Below are 27,566 nucleotides of genomic sequence, written 5' to 3'. Positions count from 1 at the left end.
CTGGTTAAGCAAATCTTGTCAGTAAAAAAGACGCGAATTTGAAATTTTCTATGGGACAAACTTTCCCGCCTTTTTCTACTGACAAGATCTGCTTGACCAAGTAGGTATAGTTTAGTTTTTTTAGTTAGTTTTTATTATTTTCTAACAAGTAACTAAAAATAAATAAACATTAGGTAACTACCTTATTAATCTTGCAGTGTCTAACTAAACGAACAAAAGATGGACCACAAAACAATTTAAAAAGTTAATTAGACTAGAGGAGAAGTTATTAGGTTTTGACGACCGGTCTGGCCTAGTGGATAGTGACCCTGCCTGTGAAACCGCGGTCCTGGGTTCGAATCCCAGTAAGGGCATTTATTTGTGCGATGAGCACAGATATTTGTTCCTGAGTCATGGTTGTTTTCTATGTATTTAAGTATTTGTATATTATATATATCGTTGTCTGAGTACCCACAACACAAGCTTTCTTGAGCTTACCGTGGGGCTTAGTCAATTTGTGTAATAATGTCCTATAATATTTATTTATTATTTATTTATTTAATTAGGCAATAGAGCCAAACAGTTTTTTTCACGGCACCGTGAAATCGGAAGAAGCGTTCGGAAATGAAAGTGATGACTGACGCGATTGCCCGCCAATTTATATAGAAGCGTAATCTTTTGATCGTTATCTGACAAACATAAATACTTGGTTTTGTAAAGATATGAAACGAATCATAACAATTAAATGCGTTTCTGTGTTTGACTTCCTATCAGATAAGGTGACCTAGTTATAATTCGCGATGTGTGGATTCTGGGCCTTGGGCTTAGTTTGCCGGAAAAAATTAAACGTGTGAAAGGTTGTAAATCTGGCTGTAGGTGGGTTATTCTCCAATTTTGTGCCTGCGTCTAAAGACCATCAAATCATACAAAATGTAAACTGAAATAAATGTCATATATTAAGAAAAACCCAAAGCCTTCAAAGCCAGCTTTTTCTTAGTACCTATATGACATTTATTTCAGTTTATAATTTTTATTATATTTATATAGGTATAGTATAGTATAGTGTTTCTACTTGAAATAAAAACAAATTAAAATATTTAGGATAAAGTCGGCATGTAAGTATTACAGTTACAGAAAAAATTTGAGATTTATTTTCAGAGGGGTTATAGAAACCTATTTATGCGTTAGTACCCCTTTTAGGGACCCCTTATTATAGAGCCCTCAACTTTGGGTATATCCACAGGACACTAGGTAAATGCCGAATGTGAAATTTGACATCCTTTTGAAAGTAGGTGCCACTATTGCATTATCCCTATAAACTATGACTACATTGCATTGTTTTGATATCATCACTTTCATATTTTCAAGTATTTACCTAAAGGAATGTCGGCGAGGGAAATCCTCGCAAAACACATGTTTACCTATAAATACTTGTCTTTAAGTGGCGTAGGTATTGGTGGTGACGTTATTGTTGGTTACACAGGAATTACGATCTGCCTGATTTTACGATCGGCCGCCGACATAAATTCAGCCTAAAGACGTTCAACAATCAATAAACACTTTCCCCGAGGATCTCCAAATGGATGATTTGTATGATGACGTTACTTGTATGAAGATTTACACTCTTTTTTTATTACCCTGTCTCTTCTTGTCTTAAGTAAATAAAACCAGCCTTTGAAACGAGACATTTTAAATTTAAACTGTAGTACTTAAGATAATTACTTCCATTTGCAAAAATAGGAAACTCCTTGAATTTTATTTCCCATTTGACAATATTATGCTTGAACGATAAACATCCGAGAGTTTTTTCAAACTCGTATGTTGCCGACGTTTATTTTTAGGCGCGACGTTATTAGGTGCTTTATCTATGTATATACTTTTTATATTTTATGTTTCATACTTATTTATATTTTGCGTGGCTTTATGCGTTCTCATATCAATTATATATTTTTACAAAATTTGAAATTATCACATAATTGAATTAAAAGTAAATCTTTCTCACTTATCTACTTCAGATTATATACCTACATATGACATATTTTATAAATACAATTTATGATGTCTATTACATTAACCCAATCCTGATCATACTGTTGTTAAAGATTCATTTGGGAAATCAAACTATTGCGATATTTTTTTTAAATATTGAAATTGGTAAAAATTTGTTGGCTAAAAGAGCAGTACATCTGGAATTGTATACCGGTCGCGAGCCGAGCAAATAGCTAATACCGCATCACAGCATTTTAAGGCCGAGCTGTACGACAAGTCCTTTGCGTGTAGTGTTTGATGCTGGTGCAAACGTCTCACTCAATGCATGACACCTAGCTGACGGGACGAAACCTATCCTAGTTCGATAAATTAAACCTAATTTGATAGCTTTATTTAATTTACTTTCAAAGTTAAGTAAATAATAAAAAAATACAATTCATTTTTCAAAACCAAAATTAAACAATGAACAATATTTAGCACAATTAGAAACCTTGTTTTTAAATTACTTATGAAGTCTGCTAAATAATATATGAATAGAAACCGAGCAAAAGATTCATTAATAAAAAGTGCTACATGCCGTGAGTTCCATTTAGATATATTAATTATTCACTTTCGATTGCGGTTAAATAATTTTCAAGTTCTTATTCGTATCGTATCTAGTAGTATTTGTTGTATGTTGTAGGCTTTTTGTGGTTTTTAAAAGGCCAACATGAACGAGTAGTGCTTAACGTTATGCTGGCCTAAAATACTGTCAGCCTTGATTACATTGCACTATTGGTCACAGATTAGTAACCTAATAACCTATGCCTGTTTATAATTTGTGGTCACAAATTGAATTCGACACAGTTGCATCAGCACCAGCAGCATCGAATCTTGTCATAAAAAATATTTCTAAGTACCTATATACTTACTAGCTGTTGCCCGCGACTTCGTACGCATGGATTTGTATATTGGTGGTTATATATTCTACATTAGCTTAGAACATTATGCAGCAAAAGATAGCAGTAGGGACGGTTAATCATTTGTTAATTATTATACAACGCATGAGATTTGTCTTTCACAACCTGGCTACGAAGTTTCAAGCCCTTAACTGAATAAAATTGTTCTCGATATAATCTCTCTCAACCCCCGGAAGATTTTCAAGTCCACTATTTAATAAAATCTACTACCTAACTACCTATACCCTCCTCCAATTGAGGGGGGATTTAAATCTTCTCGGGGCAGAAGTAGGGTAGGGTTGTAGGGTTGGAGCCGTTCTACCTAGCTTTATTTGACGTTCATAAGCGCATTGTAACGTATACCTACTTGAATAAACTATCTTTATCTTATCTTTATTTACGAAACTTGAAGTTCATAGCTTTAAATAAAATTTGAACCCTCTACCAACTCTCAACCCCTGTTTAAACTTTTAGGGGATAAATTTTTAAAAACGCTGAAATTACTTTTCTTGTATTGTAATAATATGCCTTTATACAACGATTTAAGTCCCGCACTCAAATAAATATTTTGGTTCCATACAAATTTTCGACCCCCGTTTCACCACCTTGGGGGATGAATTATCAAAGACTCTGAAATTAGTTTTCTTTTCTCTTAATAAATTACCTTTTTACGAAGCTTCAGCTTCAAGTTCCTAGCTTTAAATAAAATTATAACCTATACAATCTTTCAACCCCTTTATAACCCTGTCATGGGATGAATTTTTAAAAACGCTGAAATGACTTTTCTTGTGTTCTAATAATATGGCTTTATACAAAGATTTAAGTCCCTCTCAAAAATATTTCATCTCCATACAAACTTTCAACCCCTTTTTCACCTCCTCGAGGGATGAATTTTTAAAAACGCTGAATAGGTTTTCTTGTTTTTTAATAAAATACCTTTTTACGAAGTTTCAAGATCCTAGCTTAAAATAAAATTTGCACCTTAAGACAAAGTTTCATCCCCTTTTTTACTCCCTTATGGGTTGAATGTCCTAAAACGTCGCAATTCCTTTTTTTTGCAATCGGCTATTATGCCTTTCTAAAACGTTTCAAAGCATTTGTAATGGATTCAATCTTTCAAGCCATTTTTAACCCTGTTAGGGGATGAATTTTTAAAAACGCTGAAATTACTTTTCCTGTCTTATAATAATATACCCATATACAAATTTTAAAGTCCCACACTCACCAAAATATTTGATCTCCATACAAACTTTCAACCCCTTTTTCACCTCCTTGGGGGATGAATTTTCGAAAACGCTGAAATTAGTTTTCTTATTTTTTTATATAATACATTTTTACAAAGTTTCAAATTCCTAGCTTAAAATAAATCTTGAACCCCATACAACCTCTCATCCCCTTTTTAACCCTTTTAAGGGATGAATTTTTAAAAACGCTGGAATTACTTTTCTTGAGTTCTAATAATATGGCTTTATACAAAGATTCAAGTCCCGCACTCTCAAAAATATTTTATCTACGTACAAACTTTCAACCCCTTTTTCACCACCTCGGGGGATGAATTTTTAAAAACGCTGAAATTAGTTTTCTTGTTTTTTAATTTAATACCTTTTTGCAAAGTTTCAAGGTCCTAGCTTAAAATAAAATGTGCACCCCAAGACAAAGTTTCATCCCCTTTTTTACCCCCTTAGGGGTTGAATTTCCTAAAACGTCGCAATTACTTTTTTTTGTAATCGGCTATTATGCCTTTCTAAGAAGTTTCAAAGCATTTGTAATGGATTCAAACTTTCAACTCCTTTTTAACCCTGTTAGGGGACGAATTTTCATAAACGCTGAAATTACTTTTCCTGTCTTATAATAATATACCCATATACAAAGTTTCAAGTCCCACACTCACAAAAATATTTGATCTCCATACAAACTTTCAACCCCTTTTTCACCACCTTGGGGGATGAATTTTCGAAAACGCTGAAATTAGTTTCTTGTTTTTTAATTTAATACCTTTTTACGAAGTTTCAAGGTCCTAGCTTAAAATAAAATTTGCACCCCAGGACAAAGTTTCATCCCCTTTTTTACCCCCTTAGGGGTTGAATTACCTAAAATTTCGCAATTACTTTTTTTTGTCATCGGCTATTATGCCTTTCTAAGAAGTTTCAAAGCATTTGTAATGGATTCAAATTTTTAACCCCTTTTTAACCCTGTTAGGGGATGAATTTTCAAAAACGCTGAAATTACTTTTCCCGTCTTATAATAATATCCCCATATACAAAGTTTCAAGTCCAACACTCACAAAAATATTTGATCTCCATACAAACTTTCAACCCCTTTTTCACCACCTTGGGGGAGGAATTTTCGAAAACGCAGAAATTAGTTTTCTTATTTTTTAATATACTACATTTTTACAAAGTTTCAAATTCCTAGCTTAAAATAAAACTTGCACCCCATACAACCTTTCATCCCCTTTTTAACCCCCTTAGGGGTTGAATTTTTCAAAATCGCTTCTTATCTCTTGTACACTTTATAAATTCAACCTAGTGTGCAAATTTCAACTTTCTAGCTTTTGTAGTTTCGGCTCTGCGTTGATGAATCAGTCAGTCAGTCAGTCAGTCAGTCAGGACACTTGCATTTTATATATATATATATATAGATCTATTTCTAGACCATCGGTAAACAGATGCTGCTGAAAATCAATGTTTAACCGACTTTTTCGCAGGTGGTCAGATGTGTATTGTGTCGACAGAAAATTAAAATATAGGTATGTTTAATATGTTAATAACGCTTAATCCCTGGCTTTGCATAGGATGTGAAAACATCGCATCGTCAAAGTTGCAAAGAAATTTAATATTCTAGCGACTTGAGTTAGGTTAGGTTAGTATAAGGCAAGTATAACCTATTAAGAAAATTTAAAAAACTCAAGCACGGATCGGGTCCTCTAAATATGAGGACTCTAGTATTTACCAATATTTTGAATCATCACAGAACGTCAATAATGGGTGAGGGTCAGGATGACAGGACCATGATGGCTATTTATAACGAGTGTTACTCCAAGATTTAGTACCTATTTAGTACTATTTGGTACCTGACATCAAATATTTAGTACCTCAATAGAAATCGAGAAATATTGAAAACAAAGTGGCCAGCCATTCTGACGTCAGGTTGACAGGACCAAGTCCAGTTCCCCTATTTGTAGGCGTTATATCGAATCCATCTTTTGACAAAGATTTAGTACCTAATTAGTACCTTTCATAATTATTCTTCTTATTTAATTTCGACTTAACGTAAAAAAGTTACAGCTAGAATAAACTTTGTATGTGCACATTGGTGCAGCCAGTCAATGTGAACCGGGCCTAAAAGTTTGTTCAAAAGTTAATATTTTTGACTACAACATTTACTTTACGTTGTTTGGCCAATCCAAAATGAACCACGAGCGTAGTGAGTGGTTTGAAAGTGGAATCTTGAGCATTGCGAGGATTTCAAGGCATGAGGTTTAAACAACGTTTCTACAACATTTTTGACCACACCAACTTGAGGGAAATACTCACTTAAAATTGAAAATCATCACTTAAAGTCAATTTGTAACGTTCCACGGGAAAAGGTACCTTATGAGGCTTTCTAGTTTCGGAGATATTAAATGTTTTGTAAAAAGTTGAAGTAATGCTATTTTAAACTAAAAATTCAAGTGAGTGAAACCGTTGTCGTATAAACAGTTTAAAATATGTCTCACGAAAGTTTAATATCGATAATGCTATTTTTTATTATTATGTGATCTGAAACCTTAATGCTTAACGTTTGTTTACATATTTTTATTTTTGTTATAAATTATAAGCCTAGTAATTGAATTGAATTGAATTGAAATCATTTATTTTCAGACGTTACATCCATAGTTTGTTAGTACAATGTGGCTTAATAACTAAGTTAGTAAGAAATACAAATAAAATAAAAAAAAAAGCGGCCAAGTGCGAGTCGGACTCGCCCATGAAGGGTTCCGTATTTAGGCGATTTATGACGTATAAAAAAAAACTACTTACTAGATCTCGTTCAAACCAATTTTCGGTGGAAGTTTACATGGTAGTGTACATCATATATTTTTTTTAGTTTTATCATTCTCTTATTTTAGAAGTTACAGGGGGGGGGGACACACATTTTATCACTTTGGAAGTGTCTCTCGCGCAAACTATTCAGTTTAGAAAAAAATTATATTAGAAACCTCAATATCATTTTTGAAGACCTATCCATAGATACCCCACACGTATGGGTTTGATGAAAAAATTTTCTTTTAGTTTCAGTTCGAAGTATGGGGAACCCCAAAAATTTATTGTTTTTTTTCTATTTTTGTGTGAAAATCTTAATGCGGTTCACAGAATACATCTACTTACCAAGTTTCAACAGTATAGTTCTTATAGTTTCGGAGAAAAGTGGCTGTGACATACGGACGGACAGACGGACAGACGGACAGACGGACAGACAGACAGACATGACGAATCTATAAGGGTTCCGTTTTTTGCCATTTGGCTACGGAACCCTAAAAATGTCTTCTCAAAGTTTAGTAGAAAAGGTAGCTTATGGAGGAGTGACTGAAAATTCCAAAAATACCTAGGTAATACGGGAAAAGAAGTTTGGTAAAGAACTGTATTAGCATTCTGAAAAACTAATTTGATAATTTCAGTTCTGGTCGGGGGGGCCTAGCCAATACCTATTAAGTATAACCGTACATCGGACCTACATTACAAATCTATGTAGCCTGCTATTATATCAAAGTTACTCTCGTCAAGTCTTTTTTAACTAGAATAATCTTCATTTGGTGCAATAAATCTGCCATTGCTTTGCTGAAAAATTCCAACATCCGACGCATTGCTATAAGTCATCCAACCTCAAAGCCGCTTGTCTTCTATGGCAACCAAAATATATTATTGATAAGAAATAGACGATATATACTATCTTAACAATAAGATTAGTTTATCTTAACTGTTCCATCATCATCATGCCTCATCATGTAACTTAACCACAAGGTACCTTTTCTTTACATACAAATTATTGATATTTTTTAAGATTATTATGACGAGGAACTAATTAAATTTGAAGCAGTTTAATGTAAAAAAAAAATTAATATATATACTGTTTTTTTTTTTAATTTAAATTAATATTTTTAATTCATAAAAAATAAACTTCAATGTAATTGATGTTTTGTAGTGATGTATTATTAAATTTATTTTCATAAGGTACTGTAGGATGTCGGGCCGCCGATGACGAAAAATACGCGTAAAAGTGTGTATGTACAGTTTATTTTACACAGTATTTACACAGCACATATAAAGTTACACAGAATATATTACAAACTAGAAGCAATTTGCACATTTGAATACAAATAATGTGCAAACACAAAACATAGACGCTATTCCATTCGCAAAGAAAAACTCAGAGGAAAAAAAAAACTTTTTTAAAAACAAAAGACGCGCGCGCTGGCCGCGGCATCCTTACCGGCCAGCACGCGCGCAGCACGGAGGTTGGTAGGTCCCGTCGCCTACAGGTACCTTTTCTTAAATGTACGTGTTTCTTTTCGCAAATACCGTTATTGTTATGTAAGTTTAAAGTGGCATAAGAGGTTAAATATAGTATTTAGTTGCGGTTTTGGGATTTATTTCATTTGTATGATATAATTTTCTTTCACATGTGCTCAGAAAAATTGATTGTGGGTAAAATTGTAGTAAAAAGTATTGAATTTTGTGATTTTTCATGAAAGTGAGCGAGAGAGTGCACCGCACCGCGACCGTTTAATGGAAATCCGTGGTCTCTGCCTACCCCTCCGGGAAATAGGCGTGATTATATGTATGTATGTATGTAATAAATTCGAGTTATTCCCTCATGTTGGCTGGTAAAATTGACTTCTAGTGATGATTTTTAATTTTAAGTGAGTATTCCCCTCAAGCTGGTGTGGTCAAAATGTTGTGTGTCACTCGGTAGAAAAATTGTTTAAACCGCAATGGCTTGAAACCCTCGCAATGCTCAAGCTTCCACTTTCAAACCACTCACTACGCTCGTGGTTCATTTTGGATTGGCCAAACAACGTAAAGTAAATGTTGTAGTCAAAAATATTAACTTTTGAACAAACTTTTAGGCCCGGTTCACATTGACTGGCTGCACCACTGTGCACATACAAAGTTTATTCTAGCTGTAACTTTTTTACGTTAAGTCGAAATTAAATAAGAAGAATAATTATGAAAGGTACTAATTAGGTACTAAATCTTTGTCAAAAGATGGATTCGATATAACGCCTACAAATAGGGGAACTGGACTTGGTCCTGTCAACCTGACGTCAGAATGGCTGGCCACTTTGTTTTCAATATTTCTCGATTTCTATTGAGGTACTAAATATTTGATGTCAGGTACCAAATAGTACTAAATAGGTACTAAATCTTGGAGTAACACTCGTTATAAATAGCCATCATGGTCCTGTCATCCTGACGCTCACCATGGAGTTATTTAAGTAATTATGAAATCAAATCTCTGAACACATATTGCAACATGCATAATAAGAATGATTGGAAATAATACAAGACAATGGGTTATAAAGGTATAAAGATAAATAAAGAGATTTCGAGGTGTGGTTTATTCCGGTTATCTTTAGGGCTATGACGTAAATGACGTTTATGCCTAGATTATTATTATTGAACAGCGCTCCAAGCGGGACGTTTTGGAAACTCAAATCCCATACAAAATCAGACTTAACGCAAACGCGTACGACAGGTCAAGCTATATCGAATGAAGAATGAAATTTACACTAGGGGTCCTGTAGAGGATAACATCCAGACATACTAAAGAATTGTAGCCCAAGCTGAACGTTTAACAGATAAGCTGTTATAGGAAGGTATTAGGACCTATTTCTTGAAAGATAGATCCTATTGTATGTAAATGTTGTATTAGTTGAAAGATACAACAAGTAGGTAACAGTCGGCATTATTGAACTAGGTTTCTAGGCTTTAACATTGTCAGGTCGTAAGTTCAAAAGTCAAGCCTGACTGTACAATACAATAGGTATGGACTCATATTAGTCGTATTCGTTTTCATGAATACGACTAATACGAGTATGAGTCTTCTGTGGATGTCTCATTTGGAATTTTAGTCCACTAGACCGATCTTATCAGTAATATCATTCGATTACCTACATATTAGCAATATTACACAATAATATTTTTATTAATAGTATCATTGAGTGCAATCAAGTGCAGTATTAGAGCTTTGTCGCTTTTAAGTCATTAAAGGATTCCACCTATATTATGATGATTCAATTTAAAACGACATAGTCCTAACGAATAATATTATTGTACCTACTAATAAAGTGACACATATTCTTATTCATCGTTTATCAAAAAAAATCACGGTTTTCATTGAAATGGAGAAGGATTTATTTAATCCAATGCTTATCAACATAAGGAAAATAATAGAGTTGTTTGTAAACAAATCGATCACCACGGGGTGATATTACCAACGATTTATAGGATTTTCAATACCCATACTTTACACTGATTTAAACTTTCACGATTTTTACACATTATTAAATTGTACAACGGGACTTAATCGCGTATATAAGTTTTTAAGATTTACCTCCGACTCCGGTCTTCTCCGAGACCACGGGGACAACGCCGTCCTCGAAACGTCGGAGGTAAATCTTAAAAACTTAGATACGCGATTAAGTCCCGTTGTACAATTTAATAACCCATACTTTATCCCATCACCTTAGACATGTTCAAGATCATGACCTTGATATGACTATTCTAACTTCTTAAATTGGCAAGAAAATTTCAAAATAAAATCTATCCGCCCTGTTTCCAGAGATAATGGAATATTTACTTACCTTATCTTCGCGAGTGAGTATCCTTCCGATTTTTGTTTACCTACATCTTTTTCCAAGACTGATTACATCTTAGATAATTACATGATAAATCACTATTTCCTCAAATATAAATTTAAACGCACTTTGCTAACTGCCGTTATCTTTAAAACTTTATTCTCGTTTGCCGAGATAACTACGCAACGCGTTCTTTGTTAAAAATATATTTATAAACACTTTAATTTGAATTTTGAAACGTAAAAACAAAGTCTACTTCAACTTTAAATTGTTTATTTTTCGCACTTCGGTTAAAGTTAAAAAGAATTGGAATTTTTTAGCACTAACAAAATGATAAAACCGCCCGCCAACCCATATTTCCCGCGCGGATATCTACGGTATTGTTTTTTTTAAGATAACGATGCGCCAGCTTCCAGCTAGTCAGCCAGCGCTCGCGACGGACCTACTGCTCTGGGCTATTACATTATTCTGTTTAGTTCAGAAGCCTTTCTATTAGATCGATTGACTTTCTCCGAATCAATGTCCGTGCGCGAAATATTATTAAGTCGTTGCGGATGAAAGAGCAGTGTTGGTGATGGAATGATGGAGGTCATTGGTTATTCCGTATTTCTTTTATCTTTAGAAATAGGAGCAATAAAATACTTTTGAATACATTTATTTACCTCCAGCATCTGAAAAGTTTTGCTGGCCAATCACTCCGACCTCCACTGTTGAACATGAACAGCTGCCAGTTTTTCGGATCTTAATAATAAGGATAGTACAGCGAACTAACTAGACAGGTTTGTTGCCCTAGAAATAATAAGGACAGCTCCTTTCTGTGCTGTGCTGCCGTTGAAGCTACTCGTCATGGAGCGAAACATAATTATGTAGAGCAATATTTGACTTAAAAATACACGAGTTACCAGTTTTAATACACTAGACTAATTTATTTGCTGCCCGTCTGTCAGCGAGCTGCATACCATGAACCCGAAACGTAACAAATCTTGGCTTCAGCTGTTTTCCCAGGAGCGGAGCGAGCGAGGAGCATAGCGGTGCCGTCATATAGCGGCCGTGTCCATACAAAATACTGCTCATCCATATTTAGTGTCGTTTTGCGTATGGAGACGCCCGCTATTACGGCACCGCTATCCTAGGATATACAGAGAAATTCATACTGTCTTTGTCTTACACTAGTGTCAGCACGCAAAAGAAAAGGATGAGTGTCGAGTACCTACTTATAGTTTTTTTGTTTGTTTGCCAGACTATAATAAGACTATAGTATTTGTCTCATTACAAGACGCAACAAGCGTCGCATTGTTTGTTCTGCAACACCATCTTCGTTTAACGGTTATCATTTCAAAAATGGAGAGCGTGACCACCGCCGACCCTTAAACGCGTTTAGTTCGTATTGAGTTCGACAATATTTCTTCAGTTTGGTAATAAGTAAATTTGGTAAACTGATTGACTAATAATAAATACAATATCTGTGAGACTGATCTTTGCTCGGAGAACATATAATCACTCAAAAATGCGCGATTTCCCAGAGATAAGACCTAGCTAGATCGATTTTTCAGCTCCGAAACCCCCCATATTGCAAATTTCATCGAAATCGTTAGAGCCGTTTCCGAGATCCCCGAAATATACAGGTTGTTGCCTGTAACACGAGCAAATAATTAAAACATATATACTCCTCAAACTATAAAACTTTAAAAAAATATGAATTCTTTAGATTTCCACTTTTTCATACAAAATAAATATCGCCTTCAATGTACGCTGACATCAATGTGTTTGACGTTGCTTGTCACGCTTTAAACATAACAATATTTGCTGCGCCTTAGAATAAACTTTAAAGTGTAATAAAAATCAAAGCATAAGTTATTTTTTAAAGTTGCTGAACAAATGTTGGTCGGTTTGAGGAGTATAGCCTACTGTTTAATTTATTGCTCCTGTTGCAGGAAACACCCTGTATAAATATATATATACCTTATATACAAGAATTGCTCGTTTTAAATGTATTAGATTATCAATAGAATCTGACCACTTTAAGTAAGCCACGTGCTACGTGAAGTATTACACTGTTTTAAGACTAGAATTCAAAAGAAAGACCGATTAAAAATATCAAAAATATATTTTTATTAGGTTTATTTAGGCGTGGTTGTATCTTATTGTAGTTATAGTGTGAGCGTCAGGATGGCGGGTGGACCTGAGCGAATTTGAACGAAATATTTATTAAACATTGTACTTTCGGTGTACTTTAGTGTACTTTTAATAGAATCCAGTGTACTTCTCCCAGAAACGAGATATTTATCAAAAAAGGTCCACCCGCCATCCTGACGTCAGAATGGCGGTGGAGAAGTACACTGGATTCTATTAAAGGTACACGAAAGTACACCGAAAGTACAATATGTTTATAAATATTTCGTTCAAATTCGCTGAGGTCCACCCGCCATCCTGACGCTCACCTTATAACTTAGTACCCATGGTACCCATACGCGGGGAACGGACTTTTGAAGATAGTTCGTCGTGACTCGTGACCCATATATGGGACACTGGACTGTCAAGGATTATTTCGTTGCTTCGCTCACGTATGCTCGTCTAAGTCACAGTAGGGGTTAAATTTACCCTCCAGGAACAGAAAGTTGAATTCTCATAATGTTGAATTATCGAAATGTTGGATTCTCAAAATATTGAATCTCAAAATGTTGAATTCTTAAAATGTTGAATTCTCAAAAAGCTGAATTCTCAAAATGTTGAATTCTCAAAATGCTAAATCTCAAAATGTTGAATTCTGAACTTAACTAGACGGAGCCCCGCTTCGCAGGGCTGAAGCTACCTAACAAACCTAACCTACCTACCTACGCTTTTTTCCCCAAAGTATAATGTTTTCACGGATATCAGACTAAATCAATAGGTATGTAGGTTAGGTTCGTTAGGTAACTTCAGATGTCCGAAGGGCAAACCGCCTAGAAATAAGAGCCCCGCGAAGCGGGACTCCATCTAGTTAAGTTCAGGAGGAAATGTTTCTTGGAAAACCTTGCGGGAAAGTGTACATTTTGAGAATTCAACTTTAATATTTCAACATTATAAGAATTCAACATTTTGCGAAACTAAAAAAAATCTACATTCTGGGAAAGTCAACATTTCAGGATTTCAACATTTTAGGAATTCAACTTTCTGTTCCTGGACGAAATTTACAACCCCAAAATTGCGTCACTTGTAAAATCTACATAGGCGCGAAAATCGTGTTCAAACTGAGTAAAATGGAACGCAAGTTCCATTTTGCTTTGTTTATGGTTCGCAGGTTGAATAAAATAATGTATAACCAAAATTACTTGTTTATTACCATAGGTGTTCCTTGCCATAATTTTAGGTACATAAGTTAAATAATAAATAAAATCACAACTTATTGAATACTTAAAATTAACTCGATCGTCACCTATAGTCCAATTTGAAATTTGGAATTTATTAACACAGCCAAAGTTGGAGCCAATTTGGGCAAAAAATCGTCAATTGTGACGTCACTATACTTAGTCTATGGTAGGTAAAATGGACTCTAAAATTGTTAATAAAATACTTTAACAATGAAAAATGGAACTTGTCTACGTTGTTTACAGCAAGCTTTGTTCGTAATCATATTTCACTAGTTAGTAATAATTTAAAAGCGTTTTCGCCTTCTAGATCTTATCTTTAAACATTATGTAAGTTGATTAAATTACTCTCGTGACAAGCTTTTTGTGAAAATGTAGCATTCAGAAGAGTAAAGACAAAAAAAGAGTAAGTACTGGTATAAACAATTGTCTGACTAACCATATTCGTCACTGAAACGCGTGTACCTAATTCAAAAATTTGGTAAAAAAATTACCGCATAAATGTTTTAGTGGCGGGTACGATTGGACAGACTTTAAAATTAAGGAGTTATCTAGTTCTAGGTTTTTGTTAATAATAGCTGGGTAATTAGTAGGTAAGTAATTATATTTTAACGTAAATGTGCTCACTTTTTAAAGCTTTCCTGTGAAATTTTAAGGCTATCTACCTATATACACGCAAGGAATTCGTACAACTATAGGAAGCAATCGTGAAAACGATTCAAATTCATCATCAACTTTTACCTAAATATACATCACAGATAGAGTGGTATAAAAAATACTATTATCTATAGGTAGGTGGTTTAGAACCCCACGATCACGATTAGGGCTGATTTAGACGGCGCTCGAACTCGTAGGTATACGATTTTAGTTACATTGCGGACCATTGAGGTTACATCAATTCAGCCGACCGATCAAACGACGCAATGTAATCAAACTCGGATACGAGATCTCGCACCGTCTAAATGAGCCCTTAAATGTTTGTGTCTGACGTAGAGCATTTGTCCTGCTCGCACTTACATACTTGCTAGTAGAGTATGCTCCCGGTATACTGAGTTTGTATGGCGAGAACCGGGAATTCCCGGTTCCGGTGCTGTATTTGTATAGAAAACCAGACCTGCTACCTAGCATGAGTTGCGTTTTCGCGCGCGACTCTATAGTCCAAACATTTAGCGCGACTTCAAATATGGACTCGCGCGCGAAAACGCAACTCATGCTAGACCACCAGTAGGTACCGGGAGCACTAGCTACTTGCTAGTAAGGGAATACTATATGTCAGACATAAACATGATCTTGCTAGATATTCTGGTTAGGGCTGGCTTTAACATTCGTCCCTTTTCAGTGAAAGAGTTGCGAAATCGGAAAAAGACCAATAAGTACTTACATTGTCTATATACTGTATTGTGGTTGGGTTGGAAGTTTATGGATAAATATTACTAGCTTTCTTCAACAAATATAACATAAATCACATGGTGTCTGTCAAAAGAATATTTTACCAAACTAACAGGAACTTTAAAGGAGAAAATTTGCAAATTACCGACGACTAACCTATTCAGAAATGAAAAATTTCCCGCAAATTTCTTTACAAAACGAATTTGCTGATCAGAAAGTAGGTAATTCAACAGTATTGGACTAATTATGACAAATAATGGAGAAAAGATTAAAGTAGAAAATTAAAATACAAATTAAGAGAAGAGAAAGCAACAGTTCTAGTTGGGCCCCGAGGGGAATAAAGTCCGTTCGAAAAACTTACACATTACAATGATATTCTTACCATAAGCTCAGATTACTTCACTGACATTTACAATAAACAAATCTCTATTTATAATGACTAGATGCATCTTATGTCCAAGCTAATCATCCACATCAGATATGGAGTAGTTACGGTAAATAAAAATAAATAAATAGTTAAAACAAACGTTCCATACAAAAATTTGTTTGTAATAAAATATGAAATTCTGCTACGCGAAATCTAAGTTAGCAAGACTAAAAACTAAACTTTAAAAGCTTACTTCTTGTCATCGCTAGTTTTCGCGTCTATTTTCTTATTAGCGTCCGTTTTCTCTGCACTTTTAGCGTCTTCTTTGTCGTCCTTTTTACTGCCGTCTACTTCTGCGTTTTCTTGAGACTTGGATTTACTGTCGCATTTGTTCTGAAATTCTTCGTTCAGCAACTTTTCAAATTCTGCTGCTGTCTTGTTCAGACTCTTCTTCATAGCGGCATCTGGGTAAGACTGGAAAATCGTGAAGATATGTGTTTTTAAAGGTTAATATACAAATAACGAATCATTGGGTTTATTTTATTGCTGTTGTGCTATTGTAGCCTCCTCTATAGGATTTTTTTACGTAGAATCTTCAAGGATTGAAATCGCTGAATTCGGAAATGGCACAATGCTTTCAATGAAAAATTACAAAAATATAGTGTTCCTTTAATTTTTGTGACAATATATTCTGTAATACGGTACATTTGTAGTTGAAACGACTACATTATAAATAAACCTAAATAAGTCTGAATGTGTTTTTATATATAGTGTGTCAAAGGACTGTCTTATTTCAAACATAGATAGAGTCATACTATCTTTGTCTTACACTAGTACTAGCACCCAAAAGAAAAGGATGAGTATAGTTTTTTTTGTTCCTATTTACTGACAAATTGGTTTGACCATCTATAGGCAGTTTACATATGAGATTTCCTCAATGAAGAGTGAATTTACCTTTAGGTAGAGACGAACGTTGTTGAAAATACGCCTGAAGTCCTGAACCACTTGCTCATGCTCCGTGTAAGATGAATTCTTGAGCTTCGTGGAGATATCGTGCAGGCACATCGGATACTTCACTACTTCATAGAATCTGGGGGCCTGAAAAATTATTCATGGATGAGAATTAAATAAACATATTGGCAACTTTTTCTAGGTTACAATCATTTCGAAATAAATAGGTAATTGAAAATAGTAAAGACGTATAATTGCTGTGCAGTTTACTGTTCTAAAATATGAACCATTATTATCGGAAGATGAGTATTATTGCACCAATCCTGCCTGTCAAAAATTTGAGAAATTATGGCAGACAAAGCGGGGTGTGGATTCATAGATGGCTAAGGGTTTCACTTTAAAAAAAACTTACCACTTTTATGTCCATGTCATGCTGGATGAAAGCGGCCTCGTTCAGTTGAGCCAAGTTCCCAAGCAAAGCCTCAAACTTTTTGACAGTAGCAGCAGCCAATGGCTTCTTCTTCTTCGGGTGGTACCACATTCCGGACGCAGCCACCTTGGTTTTCGGTGGTTTCTTTTGGTTCTCGACTCTAACATAGTTTCCAGTATGATCATAATTCAAGCGAGTTTCTTTCGATTCTTGTTTCTTCTCCGGAATAGAAACCTCATCGGATTCAAGGGATTTTGGCTCCGAATCAAGACACTTGCTAGAATCATTGCTCAGAACTGACTGGTCTTGGTTTACTGAACAGTTCTCCCACAAACTATGCGCGTCCTGCGAAATGAATTTGTGAGGGCCCATCCTAGCGGCCCAGGTGTCACGGTTTTCCATTGTGAATTTTACTTGTTTTAAATCATCGGAGAGATCGTCGTTGGCACTCAACCCTAAAGCATCGTACAACCTCGCAGTGTCCGACTTGGATCCTTCATGGATGAAGTCTACAAGCTTGGGAGCCGATTGTTTAGCTGCTTCCCAGGCGCGATCAGACGTCATCATAGTAAGAATTTCTAAAGGTTCGGCGTTTCTAATATCCAGACCCGACATCGCGGGTCTCGACATCAGCTTGTGCTCGTCTGTCAACATATCGTCTCCACGTCTCGGCATCAGGCACGGCCAAGCCTCGAGGTTGTACTTTGGCTGCGGTGCCAACGTCACAGCTGGAAAGGGTACCTTCATCTTTAAAGCCATCTCCTCCACTAAAGGGTTGTCAAACACAGCTTCTTGACTCGATCCTTGCATAAACGGTGACGTCGGATCAGCTGGCTTTATAGGCACTTTGTAACTTCCGGGTTTCATATAAACTTTCGACATTTCGTGATACTCATCATTTTCAGGATCAATGATTTGCACGGGGCCAGAGATATTATTTGGAATCGTCACAACGTTCGACGGGACCTGAACGTTGTTCGAGTGATGAGTTATAAAATCGCTAGGTTCTTTTTGGACCATCTGACCCCACGCCGCAAAAAAATCTGCTTCTTCCTTTGTGTCGCCGCAGCTGTTGTTTTTCTGAACGTACCGACCCCGCATTTCGACAGAGGGCGCTATGTTAGGTATTAGGGTTTTCTCGACATGGCTTAAAGGTATCATTTTGGCTTTCAGTTCCATGTCTCGACGTTGCATCTGATCCAACAACATGCCGCTTATGATTGGCTGACCAGGAGCTTTACCGAGCTCTGCATCCATTTTGTGTTTCATTTGGTTATATAATTCTCTTTGTTCAGCATGGCACATATTTTCTAAGGCTCGGAAGTCAGGCATGTTGGTAATAGTCCAAGACTGGCGAGGTTTTGCTTCCCGGAAGCTGCAAGGGTCGCACTTGTACGGGCCTTTTAGATATGCATCCATATCACTCTGCTCATTCAGAGGATAAAAGTTATGAGAGTTGGGGGGTGGCACTACCGGGAATTTCTTGAAGGCGACTCCTGCTCTGACCGGCCACGGACCTTCATTGAAAGTTTGAGAGGTAGAATGATTCTGGCTCTGTACCCACGGTGGTTGGACTGCGTTGAAAGGTTGAGGAGAAGCGTTGACGGGTCTCGAGGTACTAACGTTGGGTTTCACCGTCTGAAACTTGCTCTGGTTCTGATGGCGCGGGGCCGCAGAGTTCGTGGCATAGTAATTGTGAGTAAAACTCTTTTGCTCCATAGTAAAACCGTGATCTAGACACTTGTAGGTCTTATAAATATGCGTCAACATCTCTTTGGTAACCGCCTGCCATTGTACGAAACATTCACGAATATTAGGGCTATAATATTTGTTTTCAATTCTAGAAAATGTATCGTGTTTCTCACTTAGAAGTTCTTTAACGCCTTTCCAGCCGTCTAGAATTCTGACGAAAGAGAATATAAAGTTTTTGATGACCCACGGTATGCCCTGCGAGTGTAAGTTGGCCACGGCACTATCAGGCTTCTGTACGTTGGATCTAGTTTTTGCACAAATCGAATGTATATTTTTGAAGCAAGGTCTGTTATGATGTGCAATAGCTATATTTTCAGCGTCAGTGCAAGCTTCAATAGCAAGTTGGACAATCTGGTTTGGGATCTGATCGTGAATTATGATCTTGTCTAGAGCGGTAAGAAGGACGTCGGATGATCCCGAAGGTTTGTTCTTGTCCTCGTCTTGATATGGTTTTGGGTTGTTTGTATCAGCTCTTGCGTTAGAGTCAGGCATGTTGCATAATTCTGACACCATTCGTTCGCCTTCGACGAAGAAATCTAGACTCGAGGTGGATTCAGATGTAAGGTGTCTCTCTTTGTTCTTATGTCGGTCCGTCTCGGTGCAACTGTCTTTATACCTCTCATGATACCGCGGATCGGCGCTGTAAGCTTGTCTCTTATCTTGGCTCTTGACAATTTTCTTTTTAGCGCCTGTTCCTATGGGTTCTTGGTACGAAAGAGACCAAGTGCTGTGTGAGCGTCTATCTGTGTTAGAATTACGGTCCAACTTGTAGTTGGACGAAGATGGATCGAAGACTAAACCCACCAGTGGGGAGTTGGGAGGCGAGCTGAAAGTTGGAGCCGATGGGTTGTTGTATCTGTAAAGATTATGCGCATTAGAATAAGTTTAAAGAGCTCGCGTGAACTGTAGAAAGCAGCACAAGTGCCACCTGTGTATTGGCTCTATTAATGTAAATTTTCAGTTTCCAAACAAGGGTTACTAGGTGGCTGACCGTTTAAGTAAACGCAAGTATAGGTTCTGCAGAGAGCAGCACCTACTTACTGTCCTGAAGTGACAATATCGAGTCTTAAGTTCTCGATTTATGCTTTCAAGGTGCCAGAACTCGGACCCTCCAACCAACGTCGGTTTTATTTAAGGATTGCTAATTGTGAAATTCGAATACTATAAACCTCTGATTTTGGTACTGCTGTTCAGCCGCCGTAGCTTCGTAGATACCGGTGGCCACCCGGCAGTACGTCGCCATGTTCGAATCAGACATGTCTTTATTGGAGCACCCTGAAAAATACAATAGAATAGAATAGTATTTTATTTGTAAACACACAGACAACAGACATAATTACATAAAAATAACATAGTGAAAATAAAGTATCACGAAATGGCCCCATCTCAGCACGTTGCTGGCGACTTCCAGCTCCGATCTTCCGATGGTCTTATCGGAAGATCAGCGCCCAGACCCATTTATGAACTTAGTCAAGTTTATAAATATATCCAAATATATTTATAAACTTTACTATAAGATCATAAACGGGTCTGATATTTTTTTATCTCCTTAGTTAGTTAGTACGTTTTTAGTTTAAAATCTCCCTAGTTTTTATAGCCTTCTTGGCTTACTGTGGGACTTGGTCAATCTGTGTAAGAATGTCCTATAATATTTATTTATTTATTTATCTCACTATAGTATATTTTCATAATAGTTAACATTTTTATAATTGATTTTAGATTGAGGTAATATGACCTCGGTCTCTTTAAAGCTAGAGTGAATAGGCTACTATTACTGAACCGGTGAGCTCCATCTTAGGCTCTGTCTTCACTTTCCATCAGGTGTGTCTAGAGCCAATCGCCGATCAGTTTATCATAAAAAAAAAAGGTAGTTCGGAGGTTTTTTACTTCGGTGTATGTATTTGCCTTTTTGTCAGAAAATGGCTCCCATAAGAACAACTTTAGTGCTTGCAGTAGAAAGTCTTCCTGACTACCTCAAGCAGAAAAGAGTTAAGTAGGTACACCAAGTTATTTTTTGGTAAGATGATAAGTTTTCTAATGAGCGTAAAACAGCTTGTGAAAACATAAATACAATAGTGGCATTGTACAGTATTTTTAACCGACTTCCAAATCTCAAAAGGAGGAGGTCATCAATTCGGTTTAATGTTTTTCAAACTCGATAGGTAGGATTACAGCTCGTCCGCCATATTGTCATGTTTTGACAGATTATGCATCGAAGGCTTATCTGGCATTCAGCCACAATTGAATTTTTTTTTAATATTTTTACCGGCTATTGAATTAATCAAATTAAATATTTTTAATCATAAACAGTAATTATAAATTATAAACGATAGTATTTTAAAAGTAAAACTCATATTTACCTAGTTAACTCTTATGAATTAAGTTAGGTACATATACTTACTTAGATTTATTCTTCAGAATCCAGAACTCCCACGGGAACAATACCTATAGTCGTTCAGTACACCCGAGTACATCTGCCTCACATTGCGGGTTTTGATCGACAATCCAGAACTCCCACGGGAACAATACCTATAGTCCTTCAGTACACCTGAGTACATCTGCCTCACATTGCGGGTTTTGATCGGTCGGTTGAATCCGCCGTCGCCGGCGCCGTCAAAATCAGCCCTAAATGTCGATTCGTATCTTCCGCGCTCGCAAATTTTAATGTAGTGTACCTTTCCTTCCTTACCTTTCCTTATGTCGGATTCTGAATTAATGAATGAAGTTAACTAATTGCTTGTAAAAGCTATAGCTCACGAAAAGCGATCAGAGTTTTCTTCGAGGGCGAGTGTTTTCTTTTTTGCGTGTGTTTACGGATTTTAATATCGCAAGTCCACAGCAGCTACCTCGGTACTGCTATAAGCGTGTGCTTAATAATATAAATGACGCTGCCTTTACAAAAGATTTAGAGAGTATACCTTGGTCAGAAGTTATTCGTACGGGTAACGTCAACAGTATGGTGACCCTTTTTAATCGATTAATAATTGAGCTATTTGACAGACATGCTCCGTATATAAAAAAACGTATTCCCGATAATATTAGTCCTTGGATTACAGATACTATAAAAGAAATGGTGTCACTTAAAAATTCCGCGTTTTTAAATGCTCGTCGTACTAAGGCAAAACCGCAAATTGAATATTATAAAAGTTTACGCAACTATGTTAACACGGCAATCAAAAAAGAAAAGCAGGCTTACTTCGAATGTTATATTAATAAAAATACAAATAAACCTTATACTATGTGGCAACACCTTAAAAAACATACAGTGGTAGGTAACGCGGCCCCGCCCGACATACCTCTACATCTTAATAGCCCGGATGACATAAATAACTTTTTCCTCAATCTGCCAGGGGCTTCAACTCTCGACCCTGAGACAATAAATTTTTTTAGGACGAATAATTACACTGGAAATCAGTTTCACATAGAACCAACTACCGAGTCGGAAATTCTGAAAATTATAAATGGCATTGATACGGGGGCAGCGGGTTTTGATGGTATAACGATCCATATGATACAGATGACCTTGCCGACTACTCTACCCGTTATTACCTACATAGTAAATAAATCAATAGCTGTTGGTGTGTGCCCGGACGACTGGAAGTGCGCTCGTGTGAAACCCATTCCTAAAGGCTCCTCTGTGGAAGACTTTAACGATCTGCGGCCAATTAGCATCTTACCTGTGTTATCTAAAATAATTGAAAGAGTGATATGTACACAGCTCACTAAATATTTAGAAAACAAGCGAATTTTGCCCGTAACGCAGTCTGGCTTCCGCAGCGGGCACGGCACGGCCACGGCGCTTGCGCATGTGGTGGACGACGTGCTGGCGGCCTCCGACGAGGGTTGCGGTACCGTTTTGGTCTTATTGGACTTTTCCCGCGCTTTCGATTGCTTGAGCCCTGAGTTGCTACTTGCTAAAATGCGTTATTACGGTATATCAAACACAGCATGCGAATGGTTTAAGTCGTATCTAACCAATAGGACCCAGTATGTAGAAACTGAAAATAGTGAAGGGGAGTTGCAAAAATCACAGGTTAAAGCAATAGAAAGAGGCACGCCTCAAGGGTCGATTTTGAGTCCAATTTTGTTCATCCTGTATACGGCGGATCTTCTGAAGTGCGTTAAAAATTGTAGGATACACCTGTATGCAGATGACACCCAGGTCTATTACTCTTTCAAAAGCTGTGACACAAAAATGGCTGAAAGTCTAATAAATCTGGATCTAAGCGCAATATCGCGATGGTCGGCTAAAAATACGCTCGTTTTAAATCCCTTAAAAACCAAATTCATGATCCTCGGAACTACCGGACAATGTATGAAAATTAAAGAAAATAATCTAATTGTTAAAGTTGATGATCAAATAATTGAACAGGTTAATGTTACAAAAAACCTAGGCATTTTAATGGATAGCGAACTACGTTTTTGTGAGCATGTCAATAATAAGGTTAGAAACGCATTTTATCGTTTAAAGACCCTTTATACTTTAAGGGAGCACTTGTCAGAAAAGGTACGAGAAACCCTTGTTGAAGCCTTAGTTTTGTCACACTTTAACTATTGCGATATAGTCTATGGGCCCCGGCTATATGCGAAGACCGCACGAACTATTCAACGGGTACAGAACGCGTGTGCTAGATTCTGTTACAACGTGCCAAAGCGCGCGCATGTCACGCCTTTCTTTAATGAAAAGAAATCCCTAAAAATGGCGGCGCGGAGGCATGTACATCTAGCAACACAGGTATATAAAATTGTTCAAACTCGCAGACCTGAGTATTTGTTTAAAAAGCTTAGATGGCCAAAAGATAAAGACCGAGGAGTTCGAAGTATGCATGTTAATAAGTTAATTGTACCAAAGCATAAATTTATAGGGTTCCAAGGAAGTTTTAGCTATCGTGCCTCGAAAATATGGAATGATTTACCACCCCCTCTCCGTACTAATATGTCATTACCAACCTTCAAAAATAATGTTAAAAGAATTCTTTTAAGGGAACAATAATGTGAACGATGATTAGTTGCATAACAATGTACACTTACCTAAATGTAAATCAAATTAAAGTAAAACATATTAGGGCCCCATTGCTGGACGTGAACAAATATTTCTATAGGTAGAAAATTGAAATTTAGATTTAAATGAACACCTACTTAAATGTTAATACAGGCTATGAAGGCATGTATTCCCCTATAGCTAGCAATTCATATTTTCTTTTATATACGCAAAGAGACAGGTACGGGCTGAAAAACAGCGCTGTGCAGTCACCTGACTCGCGGCACAAGCTGAGTCCCGAGCCTATTGTCGCACTTAAATAGTAGGTATTTATATGTTAACAAATAGTTCTAAATGTTATACCTATTAGATAAGTAATTATTAATAGATGTATTTATACTTATCGCTACTTTACTGCTGCTGTAATTAATGCTTATTGCCCTTATAGGGTGGTTGACTGTCAGGTCAAATCAAGTTCTTTTTTTTTTTTCTCGAACTGTCGTAACGGTTAGATACTAGTGTAATATGAAACGTACGCACGACGTCACGTTCAAATTAACTCCTCCTTCTACATAGTTATAATTAAACATATATATATATTTATACAGTCAGCAACCCTATTGGACTTAAAATTATGTGCTTATTGTTTCTTTTTTCTTTTTCCTTTTGTTTTATTTTGTTACTGTGTTTAGCGACAATAAATGACTTTTTATTTTATTTATTTATTTATTCTTTTAAAAACTATTTTCGTTGGCTGGTTTAGCGCCACTTGCACCATCCCACTAACCCGGGCTTAAGCGGTTAAACCGTTAACCCAGTGTAACCATGGTAACTCAAAGTTTATCCTTTTAGCCCATTTATTTATGTTATTATTTGAGCAGGATTTACATCTACATGTACAGTCGCCATCAGATATATCGGAGCGGTCAAGGCATTCACAAATATCTGAACACGGTCTATTTTCAAGGTGTTAGAGTACGTGTTCAGATATTGTGAACACCTTGGCCGCTCCGATATATCTGATGGCGACTGTAAGTTTCTTGCGCTGGAAAATAGCTCGTCGCTAGCAGTGAGTTCATATTCCTTATGATCACTGGAGTGCCTCGCGTCCGTTAGGTCGTTGGGTGGACCGGGTGGATGATATTCGGAAGATTGCGGGTCACTTCGGGATGAAATTGGCTCGGGACCGGGATAAGTGGCGTACTCGAAGAAAGCATAGGCCTCTCGCCTATGCTCAGCAGTGGGCGATAAAAGGCTGATATAATGATGATATGATGATGATCACTGTATGAGCACTCACCATAGCTGCCTTTCTGCATCACTGGGTGATGAAAATCTTGGTGGCCGCGCTCACCCTCTCGGTGGTCAGTCTTGTTCGACCCAACATACTCTTGCATTTGGGATCGCAGGTTACTGAAACGGTCGCAAATTGACAAATAATTGAGGATTCCCTCGACCCAGAGCAATTTTGGCTGTTTTGAATTTCGAACTTTCTGTCTGGAATTGAATTCATCAATCATCAGACCAGCTTGATTGTACAGTCACCTGCAATAATATGTTACTCTTTCGAAGGCCGCAAAAATATGTGACACGTTCTTATAGGCTCTACAAATAAGATCGTGTCAGATATTTTTGCGGCCTTCGTAGTGTAACATATTATGGAAGGTGACTATCATATTATCACGTAGTCACCAGAAGTTGTTCTTTATAAATTGGTGGTTATATTTTTTAACATTGCTGATTGCTATTAATTAAATATTAAGCCTATACTTATGAATTTCCGAATGAAAAAAAAACGTTATTATTAGTAAAATATTACACATAGATATTAATCATGATTTGAAGCATTCCAAATTTCCGAAATAGCAGATTAACAAAAGTATACGAAGATACTACCTTCGTATACTTTTGTTAATCTTGGGGTCGTATACACGTTGGTATATTGTATAAGGATATGTTGATAGTAAGGTAATCTGCAGATCAACCGGATATTACTTCATAAAATATTGGAAAACACGATAATGATTTGAGATATTTACCGATTGGTTTAGCCTAGAGTAAATAATCTAAAGGAAGTACCTAGTTTATGTTTCAATTTGCGGTTTTACGATAGGTAATTCAGCAATTGGATAACACCAACAGAACGCCATTTTAATCATTTGCGATTCGGAAAAGACACTATAACGTAAACCACAATCATTTAGAGTAATTTAGACATTGAACAAAACCTCACATTTCTTGCCTAAAATAAATCAAATTTCGGTTTCCTTTTGCAAAAAGTTATTGGTTTAGGAATTATTTTTGTTTTTAGTATATATTTTCCTGGGACATGACATAAGACCAGTTGCTAGGCAGAATCGAGTTGGTGTCCGCTGAAAAAATGTAATCTAAAATCGGCGATTTTCATACAAATTTTACCAATAAATGTGCAATATCCATTTCTTTTGCCGCTTCTATTGTGCTTTTTAGATATTGTAACAACTATTCCTTAAATATACTTTTAGATATATTTTACGGAGGATGCTAAATAAGAGTATTTTATCAGGTTCTTACCGTATCAATAAGCTGTTGTCCTCTCACGGGATTTCTTCGCAAATCAGAACATATTTTAAAAATCCACTTATCAGTTACTTACGCCTGTCAATCGGCAGTCATATATTTTATTTTATTCTTACGTATTAACCAATGATCGGTGGCTGTGTCTCAGTTTCTTATTTCCTAGCTATATATTTTATATTTTTTGTATAGATCGTTCCTAATCATAACCCTTTCAGTATGAGATGAGCACTGAATGACTCGGCGACCATATGATTTCGTTCATTTGTTTTCTTGACGGTTTGTCAATCGATTTTTTTGCTTTGTAGTAGTCGACCTCTGTATAGGATGTAATCCATAAAAATGAAGAAAAAAACTCCTTCCAGTATACAATTTGAGTTGTGGAGAATTTTCAAATAATTTCATTACACAAATGAAAATGGGCTGGCACTCATAAGCAATATCACGGCCAAAGTGGCCAAATACGATACACGATCTTTGATCGTTGTTCAAGTTAATTCATATACGATTTGATGTTTACGCCATCTACTATGTAATCACAATAATTTTAAAGTCCTAATTTTGCATGTGAACCATTGAACGTATCAATCTTATGTAATAATACTCATTACTTCTAATAGATGGCGTTACGGGTCCTAAAAATCATCAAGCATAGTTGTTTACTTGAATAAAGAGTCTTGCACTACCTATCTGCATGAACGCTGCATTTTTAATTCTCCCACATCTCTCATCGACCGGTACAAAAGTGGTCCTTACCGAACGGATATAAGAACTATATTAGTGTGACATCGAAATTAACCTCAAATGTTGTTTACGTTTTAACGAATTTAAATGGATTTAAGAAGAAATTAAAGTGAAAAAACTGTATAATAAGTGATAAATAGACTTGATAAGTGTATACAAACGTTGGTGTGCTTATATCTTCATTATGGAAGACTATATTAAGGAACAAGAAAACGTGTACGCGTTGTTGACGAAAACTATTTCAAATTACAAGAAATCGCCGAAACAAAGACTGACTAGTGGTTATGTACAGTTACGAATGGA

General features: G+C 36.4%; 1 protein-coding gene across 1 annotated transcript; it reads right to left on the bottom strand.

Moving 5' to 3' along the window:
- Positions 1–16,093: 16,093 nt before the first annotated feature.
- LOC134653900 (uncharacterized) lies at positions 16,094–26,824 on the bottom strand. Its single transcript, XM_063509264.1, has 6 exons — positions 26,517–26,824; positions 25,264–25,376; positions 20,152–20,257; positions 17,213–19,838; positions 16,804–16,947; positions 16,094–16,323 (listed from the first exon to the last, which is right to left on the bottom strand). Exons 2-6 carry the CDS (start codon positions 25,358–25,360, stop codon positions 16,099–16,101), a joined length of 3,198 nt encoding a protein of 1,065 aa, XP_063365334.1. The 5' UTR covers positions 25,361–25,376; positions 26,517–26,824; the 3' UTR covers positions 16,094–16,098.
- Positions 26,825–27,566: the final 742 nt, after the last annotated feature.

Source organism: Cydia amplana, chromosome 14 (assembly GCF_948474715.1).
Source record: "Cydia amplana chromosome 14, ilCydAmpl1.1, whole genome shotgun sequence".
Lineage (NCBI taxonomy): Eukaryota > Metazoa > Arthropoda > Insecta > Lepidoptera > Tortricidae > Cydia > Cydia amplana.
This window is presented reverse-complemented; position numbering and strand designations above follow the sequence as displayed.